Source organism: Schistocerca americana, chromosome 5, assembly GCF_021461395.2.
Source record: "Schistocerca americana isolate TAMUIC-IGC-003095 chromosome 5, iqSchAmer2.1, whole genome shotgun sequence".
NCBI classification, from domain to species: Eukaryota; Metazoa; Arthropoda; class Insecta; order Orthoptera; family Acrididae; genus Schistocerca; species Schistocerca americana.
In genome coordinates this window covers 222,098,166-222,111,247 of record NC_060123.1, presented here as the reverse complement: position 1 = coordinate 222,111,247, position 13,082 = coordinate 222,098,166, and the positions used below count along the sequence as shown (strand labels likewise).

Sequence of the window (13,082 nt, the reverse complement as noted above, 5' to 3'; positions counted from 1 at the left end):
GCCTCCGTTGTTTATTTCTTCCTTGTTGTGTCGGTCATAGTCGGTCGTGGTCGGTTGTTGTCGTTGGTCTGTCGTCCGACTCGTGCTGTGTTTACCCGGTGGTGTGTGCTCCACCGCCGGCAGCTCCGATCCGCAGCCCAAGGCATTCCCGCAGTTGGTTTTGGTTACTACAGCCTCCAGTACGAGCTGCCACTGATGGCTAGTTCAACGGTCTACCAATAACGTTCCAGTCTGGAGCACAAGCTGCTTTAAAATCCAACATCACTTGAGCCAGATGGCATACCACACTGGTGGGCATGGATCAGCATTCAACACGACTTTACAACATCCGACATCACTGTCTATCTGATGGGATGACCCAGGCTGAGAGAGGGGAGAGACACAGCACTCACAGAATGGCGTGTGAGTCACAGAACACACACACCATGGTCACTGCCATGCGTGATCTGAGTTTCCGACAGGGCGTGCCTTCCATATCACAGGCGAGAGTCGTCCTCCTAGAATTCAAAGGCCTGAGCGCAGGGCTGATGCAGCGAGATACGGCAGCCTGAGCCAGCCCCTAGGTTCAGGAGATTCCTTGCCAGCCTGCTACGCCACCAGCTGTCACCGAAGATGTAGCAATCAGGTGTTTTCAGAAATATAAGCTACGGTCACAGGTTCGAATCCTGCCTCGGGCATGGATGTGTGTGATGTGCTTAGGTTAGTTAGGTTTAAGTAGTTCTAAGTTCTAGGGGACTGATGACCACAGCTGATAAGTCCCATAGTGCTCAGAGCCAGAAATATAAATGAAGTAATATTTAATCCTGTTTTATTGCATCTGATGATGCCACACAGGTTCCTTGGCCTAAACCCTGAGCAACAGTAGTGGTTTCTAGCCTGAGAGTGGGCGACCACTACAGCTGTTTCAATTTGGCTTTCAATTTTATTGTTGATCTGAGTTGAGGTCCACTGGAAGATGATTATACATTCAAGTGTACCTCTAGCATTTCAGAAGGCGACTGTGTAAACCTACAAGAAAGATTTATGGAATCTTTGGTGTGACGTCATAAGCGAGTGACTGCATGTGAGATCGCTCTCGAAGTTTTCATATATTTTTAGGTTTCAGATACATATTTTAACGGTTTTTGTGATAATATTTACTATATAAGTGACGTATTAGTGGTTTCTTCATTCACCTTTGCCTTTCTTGTGTTGTGACCTGATATTTGTGAGTGTTTCGTATCGAGCAACTTAACCTCTTGCCTGTGTTTACATTCCGCGCTGACCAGTTGCAGCTGTAGCAGCGCATCGAAAGCTAAGTACTAATTAATTGTTTGTGTATAGTGGTTTATTTAGGAACTTTAGTAGTCTCCAACCGGTGTTCTTGGTGTTTTCTGGTGAAATAATTTCAGAAGAACCTTTTGGGAACTGTTTTCAGCTTCGTTACTGTGTCATTAGACGTTTGATTCTCTTTCTGTGTTAGTCTTTTGTTATATTCACATTTGTTGTTTATTAATACTGTTAATAATAGTAGTTACTTCCCTTGTAGAGTAAGTTTGTGATTATTGCAGTCAGGTTTTTAACATCTTCTTATTGTAGTAGTGGAACTTAGAAAAAGTAAAATTTTACCATGAGTGAGAAGTGTGGGCTTTGCCGTAGGTTCGTGAGTAGTGGATTACGGTGTGAGACTTGTTCGAAGTATTTTCACTGGGGGGGAATGCAGTGGGGAAGCCAGTGGGCACTCTGGTGAGATCCTCTCCTGGAACTGCAGGTTATGTAGCAAGAGTAAGTTGATAGAGGAGCAGGAGCGTAAGATCTGTGCCCTTCAGGTGCAGTTGAAAAATGCACAGGAGGAGCTAGATAGGATGAGGAGGGAGAAGGGGGTTGGGGAATGGGAGCTGGCTGTTGGCAAGAGATCTGCTAGGAGAAGAAGATTTTCAGATAGTTTTACTATTGGTGTTTACAATAAATATGACCAACTGTCAGAGTCTAGTGGAGAGGAATCTCTAGTAGCTGTAGATGTAGGAAGTATGCAGCAGACCTCAGTAGTTACTGTGCCTAGAACAGTTGCAAAGTCGAAGAGGAAGAAGAAGGTTCTGCTGTTAGGTAGTTCTCATGGCAGAGGTGTAGGCCAGCAGTTGGAGGAGGTGCTGGGGAGTGAGTACCAGGTCACCAGCATTGTGAAGCCTAATGCAGGGTTGGCTCAGGTGACTGTTAACATAGGGGGGGTTATGTAGGGATTTTACTAAAGAGGATCAGGTAGTGATTGTGGGTGGGGCTGGTAATAGTATTGATAGGGATGGGGAGTATAACATAGATGGTGACCTGGAAAAGATACCCACTCAGACTGGCAACACGAATGTGCATTTCATGGAACTGTTTCAGCGTCACGATCGGCCTCATCTTAATACAGCCGTCAGGCGTAATAACATGAGACTTGGGGGTGCGCTGATGACAGAAAGCATGGGTTGCATTTCAGTGGTGTCGGTGGAGTCTATCAGGAGGATGGGTTTCACTAGACATGGCCTGCACCTCAACAGGTATGGGAAGGGGAGGTTGGCAAAGCTTATAGGTGACAGCATAGGTGGGGTTGGTGGGATCACTCATGGGAAAATTCCTGCAGTAGTGGGTGTTAGAGCTGCACCTTTTTTAGATTGAAGTCAGGTGATAGGTATTCCTGCTTAAGGGAAGTCTCTCTAACAAGGGAATCACTTTTGATAAAGCTTAGGTATCAGAGTAATGAGGGAATTAATATATTTCATCAAAATATACAAGGTATTAGAGATAAAGTTAGTGAACAGCTTATAGATGTTGACTCTGAAATTATTGGTATATCTGAACACTTCTTAAATAAGGAGATAATTCAGAGGCTTCCTTTACCAGGATACAGGTTGGCTGGCAGCTTTTTGAGGAGCTCTTTGCGGTGTGGGGGAGTAGCCATGTATGTGAAAAATGGCATCCCATTTGAGTCAATTGATGTTTCAAAGTACTGCACTGAAAAGGTGTTTGAATGTTGTGCAGGTGTGGTTAAATTTAACGCAGCTAAACTTCTAACTGTTGTTATTTATAGATCCCCAGACTCCGATTTCACAACATTTTTGCTAAAGCTAGAGGAGGTTCTTGGTTCACTTTATAGGAAATACAAAAAGTTAGTTGTATGTGGTGACTTCAATATTAATTGTATAAGTGATTGTGCAAGGAAGAGGATGCTGGTAGACCTCTTTAATTCATATAATCTTATGCAAACCGTATTCTTTCAAACGAGAGTGCAAGGGAACAGTAGAATAACCATAGACAACATTTTTGTTCATTCCTCATTACTAGAAGGGCATTCTGTTAGCAAAAAGGTGAATGGCCTTTCAGATCATGATGCACAAATTTTAACTTTAAAAGATTTTTGTGCTGCAACACGTGTTAAATATAGTCATCAGCTGTTCAGGAAAGCTGATCCAGTTGCTGTAGAGACCTTTGTAAACCGTATAAAGGAACAAGAGTCGCAAGATGTTTATAGCACTGATACAGTAGACGATAAATATAATGCTTTTCTCAAGACTTTTCTCATGCTCTTTGAAAGTTGCTTTCCGTTAGAACGTTTAAAACAGGGTACTAGCACAAACAGGCAGCCTGGGTGGCTGACTAGAGGGATAAGAATATCTTGTAGAACAAAGTGGCAATTATATCAAAACGTTAGAAACGGTCAAAATCTAAACGCAGCAGCCCATTACAAACAGTATTGTAAGGTACTTAAAAATGTTATTAAGAAGGCAAAAAGTATGTGGTATGCAGATAGAATAGCTAAGTCTCAGGATGAAATTAAAACCATATGGTCAGTCGTAAAGGAAGTTGCTGGTCTGCAGAGACAGGTCGAGGATATAGAATCAGAGGGTAGTGGGAATGTCCGTGTTATTGATAAGTCGCATATATGTACAGTATTTAATAATCACTTTCTGAATATAGCAGGTGAACTAAATAGAAACCTAGTCCCAACAGGGAATCATATAGCGCTCTTAGAAAAAAGTGTTCCGAGACTGTTACCTGAAATGCTCCTCCACGATACTGACAAGAGGGAGATTGAGTTAATAATTAAATCACTAAAGACCAAGAACTCTCATGGATATGACGGGGTATCTAGCAGAATACTGAAGTATTGTTTTATGTATGTTAGCCCAGTTCTCAGCCATATCTGTAGCTTTTTCTTTAGGAGTGGTCGGTTTCCTGACCGATTAAAGTACTCGGTAGTGAAGCCACTTTATAAAAAGGGAGACATTGATAATGTTGACAATTTTAGACCTATTTCTATGCCATTGGTGTTTGCTAAAGTTATCGAGAAGGTTGTATATACAAGGTTACTGGAGCATTTAAATTCACATAATTTGCTGTCAAATGTTCAGTTTGGTTTTAGAAATGGTTTAACTGAAAATGCTATATTATCTTTTCTCTGTGAGGTTTTGGACGGATTAAATAAAAGGTTGCGAACGCTAGGTGTTTTCTTTGATTTAACGAAGGCTTTTGAATGTGTTGACCACAAAATATTACTGCAGAAGTTGGACCATTATGGAGTAAGGGGAGTAGCTTACAATTGGTTCGCCTCTTACTTTAAGAACAGAAAGCAGAGGGTAATTCTCCGCAATATTGAGAGTGGTAGTGATGTTCAGTCCCAATGGGGCACTGTTAAGTGGGGCGTTCCCCAAGGGTCGGTGCTGGGGCCACTGCTGTTTCTTATTTATATAAATGATATGCCTTCTAGTATTACAGGTGATTCAAAAATATTTCTGTTTGCTGATGACACCAGCTTGATAGTGAAGGATCTTGTGTGTAATATTGAAACAGTAACATATAATGTAGTTCATGAAATAAGTTCGTGGCTTGTGGAAAATAATTTGATGCTAAATCACAGTAAGACTCAGTTTTTACAGTTTCTAACTCACATTTCAACAAGAACCGATATTTTGAACAGACAGAAAAGGCATATTATAAGCGAGACGGAACAGTTCAAGTTCCTAGGCGTTCGGATAGATAGTAAGCTGTTGTGGAAAGCCCATGTCCAGGATCTTGTTCAGAAGCTAAATGCTGCTTTATTTACCATTAGAACAGTATCTGAAATAAGTGACACTTTAACACGAAAAGTAGTCTACTTCGCATATTTTCATACGCTTATGTCGCATGGTATTATTTTTTGGGGTAATTCTTCTGATTCAAAAAGGGTATTTTTGGCTCAAAAACGGGCTGTTCGAGCTATATGTGGTGTAAGTTCGAGAACCTCTTGACGACGCCTATTCAAAAATCTGGGAATTCTGACATTGCCCTCACAGTATATATTTTATTCAATGTCGTTTGTTGTTAGCAATATTAGCCTATTCCCAAGAGTTAGCAGCTTTCACTCAGTTAATACTAGGCAGAAATCAAATCTGCATGTAGAATGCACTTCCTTGACTTTTGTGCAGAAAGGAGTGCAGTATTCTGCGGCATCCATTTTCAATAAGCTACCACAAGAACTCAAAAATCTTAGCAGTAGCCCAAACTCTTTTAAGTCTAAACTGAAGAGTTTCCTCATGGCTCACTCCTTCTATTCTGTCGAGGAGCTCCTGGAAGAGCTAAAAAATTAAGCAAATTCCAGTGTTACATTGTTGATTTTCTTCATTTAAACTTACGACTTGTCACCTGAATATGTTTTTTTTTATATATTTCATTTTATCTGTTTCTAATATCGTGTTATAATTTCATGTATTGACTCGTTCCATGACCATGGAGACTTCTCCTTAATTTGGTCCCACGGAAGAATAAATAAATAAATAAACAGAAAACCGACAGATATCACTGGATAGGAGTGTCTCGAAGTTTAGATTCGCAATACGTGCTACGGCATAGTTGTGGAACGTACCAGTATGGGACAGATGTGCCATAAAATGTAGACAAATCATGCGCTCCATACGGTCGCGTCAAATTAGTTCATCCTGCAATTTGGCAAGCTGGTGAACAGATTTGAAAGCAAACTGCTCACATTGAACCTCCTCAGGCAGCAATGAATGGTACACACATGCTTTTCCACCCATAATTTTTGCCATGTCACAGACAGTGCCCATGTTGAGGATCTGTAACGTGAGTTAAAAACTTGGAGAGGTGCCCTATCCACTCGTATGTCTATTTCCTATAATGTGTTGTAGTTTTCATGCAGGCATCTTCTGACTTGCTGGAGGTGCTTATGAAAAACCCTATAATTTTTATTCACATGCACTTTTACACTGTTGTCATATGCTTTTCACTGCAAGATAATTGTATATTTTGATTTTCTTGCATTTTACACTATTGTCGTATAGTTCTGTATTGGGTAGTGTGAACTGTAAATGACTTTTGTGTCTTGTGTCATAAGACTGGCGATCGAAGTTCTTGTGAAGAAACTCAAAATGCTGTATTACGACGTTAGGGCTGGATTTTAAACTGTTTGAAAAGTGGCCTACAGTGCCCGTATTTCTTTTTAAATGACATTATTCTCACTGCTTGTTTCTTAAATTTAAAAATGGTATGACATTCAGGGCTACTGACCATAGAATCAGGCGATAGCTCATAACAGACACAGATAAAGCATTGTAGACTTGCTTTCAAGTGTCAACATTGGATGTATCGCTCAATCATGGCAATAAGGAACAGATTTTACTCAGCTTTTTCGATACCATGTCTGCACGTAATTTCAAGCTTAATGGTTTGTGGACAAAAAATTTTGTTTCCCGTATAGTGCTAATTTTATTTCTTTCAATACGTACATGTGGACTGCGTAGATTGACATGGATGTGGGTGTTCATGATGATTGTTTTTTGTGCAATTATCAGCAAAGTGTTTGCCTCAAACCTAGACTGGACTGTGTGCTCGAAGCTTGTAATCAATACATTTGCATCATATGCGTATAACAAATTAATTAGAATTAGTATGTGTTCTGGAAGGTTATTTATGAAGAAGATATAGAGAGCAGGGCCAAGAAAAGAGCCGTGTGGGGCACCACAGGATGTGGCGAATGTACTTTAGACTCTCACTCCCTCTTGTATAAATTTCTGTGGACGCTCATGAATGGGAAGTACCCTGTACTATGCATTTCACAGTGATTTGCAGATTAAGTAATCACGAAATATTTGGTTAAGTGAACAGCAACGGATTTTTATGCTATAAATTAAGGAGACAGATGTAAATCTGTGTACATACCTTCACTGCAGCGACGACGGCAAAGCCGAACGCGAGCGCGACCTGTACGAGCTCCGGCTCGCCATCTGGTGTGACCACGGCGGACATGCAGCCCAGGAAGACGACCAGGCCCAAGCCCAGGAACTCTGCGCATGCCACCACCGCCATCCGCCTCACAGACAGCTGCCCAAACAAACGCGACCCTGAACCTGAAGCCTCCAGGCACACGGCGCGCCGAGCACCTGCAGCACGTCGGACACCACGAACTGGTGACAGCTCTTGAAATTAGGGTCAGAAGAAACCTGAAAATCATGGGGGGGGGGGGGGGGAGGGGCGTGTAACTGTGATATGATTTAATTACTTGCTGTTATGGCAGATGAAGATGGGTGCTTTGCAAACCCTCGCAAATCTTAGTTTGGGATAAATGCTGAGCCCAGTGCTTTGTTCTACACTCATGCTCATAAATTAAGGGTAATTGCAGAAAGTTGAGAAAACCGTCCTGAAACACATGTGCTACAAAACGCCACTGTTTCCTGCGCATGTACCCCAACATCAGTATGGAATATGATCACCATGCACAGGTACACAGGCCGCACAGTGGGTTAGCATACTCTGGATGTACCCCAACATCAGTATGGGATATGATCACCATGCACAGGTTCACAGGCCGCACACTGGGTTGGCATACTCTGGATCAGGCGGTCGTGCAGCTGCTGGGGTATAGCCTCCCATTCTTGCACCAGTGCCTGTCGGAGCTCCTGAAGTGTCCTGCGGGTGTGAAGATGTGCAGCGATACATCAACCAAGAGCATCCCAGACGTGCTCAATGGGGTTTAGGTCTGGAGAACAGCAGGCCACTCCATTCGCCTGATATCTTCTGTTTCAAGGTACTCCTCCACGATGGCAGCTCGGTGGGGCCGTGTGTTATCATCTATCAGGAGAAAAGTGGGACCCACTGCACCCCTGAAAAGGCAGACATACTGGTGCAAAATGACGTCCCAATACACCTGACCTGTTACAGTTCCTCTGTCAAAGACATGCAGGGGAGAACGTGCACCAATCATAATCCCATCCCACACCAGCAAACCACGACCTCCATATAGGCCCCTTTTAAGGACATTAAGGGGTTGGTATCGGGTTCCTGATTCACACCAGATGAAAACCCGGCGAGAATCACTGTTCAGACTATACCTGGACTCGTCCGTGAACATAACCTGGGACCACTGTTCCAATGACCATGTACTGTGTTCTTTACACCAGGTTTTACGGGCTCTCCTGTGACCAAGGTTCAGTGGAATGCACCTTGCAGGTATCCGGGCGAATAAACCATGTCTGTTCAGTCGTCTGTAGACTGTGTGTCTGGGGACAACTGTTCCAGAGGCTGCGATAAGGTCCCGAGCAAGGCTACCTGCAGTACTTCATGGCCATCTGCAGGCACTGATGGTGAGATATCAGTCTTCTTGTGGTTTTGTACACTGTGGACGTCCCATACTGTAGCGCCTGGACACGTTTCCTGTCTGCTGGAATCGTTGCCATATTCTTGAGACCACACTTTGTGGCACACAGAGGACCCGTGCTACGACCTGCTGTGTTTGACCAGCCTTCAGTTGCCATAGTATTCTACCCCTCATAACGTCATTAGTATGTGTTCTTTGAGCCATTTTCAACCTACAGTCACTATTAGCACGTCTGCACACTTACTCGCTGCACTGTACTCTGATATGCACCAACACACCTCTGCGCATGTGGACTGCTGCCAGCACCACTGTGCGACGACCGCAAGTCAAATGCACTGCACGGTAATAACCCGAGGTGATTTAAACTCGCAAACCGCCCACCAGAGCGTTGTTTCACCCTGTATCAGCATTATCCTTAATTTATGAGCGTGAGTGTAAACGCACCTATCACTGTTTTTGTCGTTGTGGTCTCCAGCTTGCAGACTGCGTTCGTGTAGTGGAACAGACGCAACAGAAACTACGAAATCAGAAATCTGGTGAAAAAGAAACTGGAGGAATGAGACATCTCCGTGTGAGCCGTTTCATTAGTTCTGTTGAGCTGTCTTCGGTTTTTCGATATTTTTTAGCATCTGTAACTGTCGGTGCATCTGTCCGTTGAACTGGGGAGAAAGAAGAACAGTACAGTGCTTCATTTGACAGCCATTTCAGTATTCAGATCTTGTAATTTTTCAGTTTATATTTTATGTTTCATGCTCCTATACAGAGTGAACAGTAATGAAACCGACTCACTGTAGGGACGGATTACTCTCTGGAAGTGAAGGAAAAAGGTCTCATGAACTTGTGTCCGGAAATGCATCGTTACCACAGCAGATGACGCTGACGAATGACAGTTCCTCTGATCACGTGCCGTGTGTTCTGTGTATGATGCAGAGGACGCAGTGTTCCATAAACAGAAGAATGGTCCGGTATTCATGTCGGGGACAAGCCTAGATGGTGTTTGTATGCAGCCAAGCCGATGGAAACGGTCGAGAGGCAGCACGGTTAACCAAAACAAGTACCCTCATAGACATCAACCACATAACACAACATTTCAAGCCATTTTTGGGCGTCTGTGTGATCACGGGTCCTTTCAGACAGACGAACATGCAGGAAGTCGGTGCACTATGCGTACACCAGATTTGGAGGACCGGGTTCTACAGGATATTGAGATGAACCTTAGCACAGGCTCCAGGCAAGTGGCTTGCCATCATGGTGTAAGCCAAAGTACGATTTTGTGTATCCTGCATGATAACCGCTACTATCCCTGCAATGAGTGCAAGGATTATCAGCAGTGCATTTCCCTCAACAGGATGGATTTTGTGATGGTTTTTGCAACAGACCACCACAGTTATGGGACTTCTGACATAAATCCTCTTTATCGACAAAGCAACCTTTTCCAGAACTGGCATCACCAATCTGCATAATAGTTACCTGTGGGCTACAGACACGAAACGTGGTCAGAGGAACTTTCATTAGTCAATGCATCTACTGTGGCAATGATGCATTTCCGGACATATGTTCATAGGACCTTTTTTCCTCCATTTCCCATCAGGAATCTGTCCCTGCAGTTTGTAGGTTTTATTAATGTACACCACATATGTCTATTATTTATGTACTCCATTTACCGCTCCTGCTCTCAGCTGCTACAGAGAGAGCGTGATTGTCTGTGTGTGATGCTTCAAATGCATTGGTTCACGTGCATGTGTTCTTTGGACAGTAGTGGCAGTTTATTCAACTATAGTGTAGAGTTTAAGTAGAGATATGCTGGACCAAAGAGACATTAGTGCTTACTGGTCTGTAGCTATTGTGTAAGTTGGTACAGGACAGTGCTACCGTGTGGACCCCAGTCTGATAACATGGAGGGTCCACTGTACTCTATGGCTTCTGTGAGTGAGAATGTTCTCTTTCAGGTCATCTCTAGTAACGTAAGTTAGGAAGATGGAATGTGTAAGACATAGTTTCGTTTGATAATGTCTCTGTTTCAGTTGTAACCACTGAAATACATGCGGTATAATTCATTTTTTTCCTGCCCGGGGCAGGATTCGCACCTGCGACTGTAGCAGTCGCGCGGTTCCGGACTGAAGCGCCTAGAACCGCTCGGCCACCGCGGCCGGCCACACAGTAGGGACCTGTGGTCTTCCAGTAGACGCTGTGGCTGAGACACCGATTTGCTTTACGGCGGACGAGGACGTCAAGGAACAGCAAGGCACCATCTGTCTCTGGCTCCGTATGGAGTCAGGAGTATATAAAATACCGTGTGGTTGTGGAGAGTTTTATGTCGGACAGACTGTGCGTACTATTGAACAGCGCTGCGCAGAACACGTGAGAAGTCTTCGCCTTCGGTACCTTGAGAAATCAGCAGTAGCAGAGTATGCTCTATAAAACGGACATCGTATTGCATTCAACGAGGCATCTGTTATTACACAGACTAATAGTTTCTGGGATATCGTAATTAAAGAAGCGATCGAAATAAAAATTTGTGACAATGCCCTCAATAAAGACGGCGGGCTACATCTAAGCACGGCTTGGGACCCGACGATTGGAACGCTGAAGCGAGCGCACAAGGAGAACATTACCTAATACGGCACTACAGAGAGCACCAGCGAGGTCACAGGAGGCAGCGCAGCTATACTACTGGCCATTAAAATTGCTACACCAAGAAGAAATGCAGATGATAAACGGGTATTCAATGGACAAATAAATTATACTAGAACTGACATGTGAGTACATTTTCACGCAAATTGGGTGCATAGATCCTGAGGAAACAGTACCCAAAACAACCACCTCTGGCCTTGATACGCCTGGGCATTGAGTCAAACACAGCTTGTATAACGTGTACAGGTACAGCTGCCCATGCAGCTTCAACACGATACCACAGTTCATCAAGAGTAGTGACTGGCGTACTGTGACGAGCCAGTTGCTCGGCCACCATTCACCAGACGTTTTCAGTTGGTGAGAGATCTGGAGAATGTGCTGGCCAGGGCAGCAGTCGAACATTTTCTGTATCCAGAAAGGCCCGCACAGGACCTGCAACATGCGGCCGTGCATTACCCTGCTGAAACGTAGGGTTTCGCAGGGATCGAATGAAGGGTAGAGCCGCGGGTCGTAACACATCTTAAATGTAACGTCCACTGTTCAAAGGCCGTCAATGTGAACAAGAGGTGACCGAGACGTAACCAATGGCACCCCATACCATCACGCCGGGTGATACGCCAGTATGGCGTTGACGAATACACGCTTCCAATGTGCGTTCACCGCGATGTCGCCAAACACGTATGCGATCATCATGATGCTGTAAACAGAACCTAGACTCATCCGAAAAAATGACGTTTTGCCATTCGTGCACCCAGGTTCGTCGTTGAGTACACCATCGCAGGCGCTCCTGTCTGTGATGCAGCGTCAAGGGTAGCCGCAGCCATGGTCTCCGAGCTGATAGTCCATGCTGCTGCAAACGTCGTCGAACTGTTCGTGCAGATGGTTGTTGTCTTGCAAACGTCCCCATCCGTTGACTCAGGGATCGAAACGTGGCTGCACGATCCGTTACAGCCATGCGGATAATATGCCTGTCATCTCGACTGCTAGTGATACGAGGCCGTTGGGATCCAGTACAGCGTTCCGTATTACCCTCCTGAATCCACCGATTCCATATTCTGCTAACAGTCATTGGATCTCGACCAACGCGAGCGGCAATGTCGCAATACGATAAACCGCAATCGCGTTAGTCTACTATCCGACCTTTACCAAAGTCGGAAACGTGATGGTACGCATTTCTCCTCCTTACACGAGGCATCACAACAACGTTTCACCAGGCAATGCCGGTCAACTGCTGTTTGTGTATGAGAAATCGATTGGAAACTTTCCTCATGTCCTCACGTTGTAGATATCGCCACCGGCGCCAACCTTGTGTGAATGCTCTGAAAAGCTAATCATTTGCATATCACAGCATCTTCTTCCCGTCGGTTAAATTTCACGTCTGTAGCACGTCATATTCGTGGTGTAGCAATTGTAATGGCCAGTAGTGTAGATTAGGACGGTAGCAGCAATCAGAAGACAGTCACACTTGACAACGCCCGAAGAGTACTCGACCGCAAGCTCGTGGATTTTAAACCAATTGACGCGGCTGGAAGTTCGAGCGAATTTTACCAGTAAATGTTTCATGGGCATCAGGTCGTGGTCCAAAGCATAATTCACTGCCCATAAAACATTATCACCAATAACTCAAACATCAGCTGTGAAAGGCTACATTACATTACATACTTTAAAAGGAGCTGAGGGATACGTTACAGCCTGGAAGCGTACTCAGATAGCCTAATGGTTAGGGAAAGAACTTTCAGTTCTATATAGGTTAACCATACTTCTAGCCAGTAGCAAACCCGACACTGTTCTTGAGCCCACAAGTACAGCAGAACCGGCAAACAACAAGAAATAGGCAAGA

At 44.2% G+C, this 13,082-nt stretch overlaps 1 protein-coding gene across 1 annotated transcript in view; it reads right to left on the bottom strand.

The window, feature by feature from the left end:
- Positions 1 to 13,082, bottom strand: part of LOC124616278 (aquaporin TIP2-1-like) — a 74,293-nt gene that overhangs the window by 46,470 nt on the left and 14,741 nt on the right. Inside the window, exon 2 of the mRNA XM_047144580.1 lies at positions 7,174 to 7,394. Within this exon, the coding sequence (XP_047000536.1) occupies positions 7,174 to 7,394 (221 nt within the window). The remainder of the gene's footprint in view (positions 1 to 7,173; positions 7,395 to 13,082) is intronic.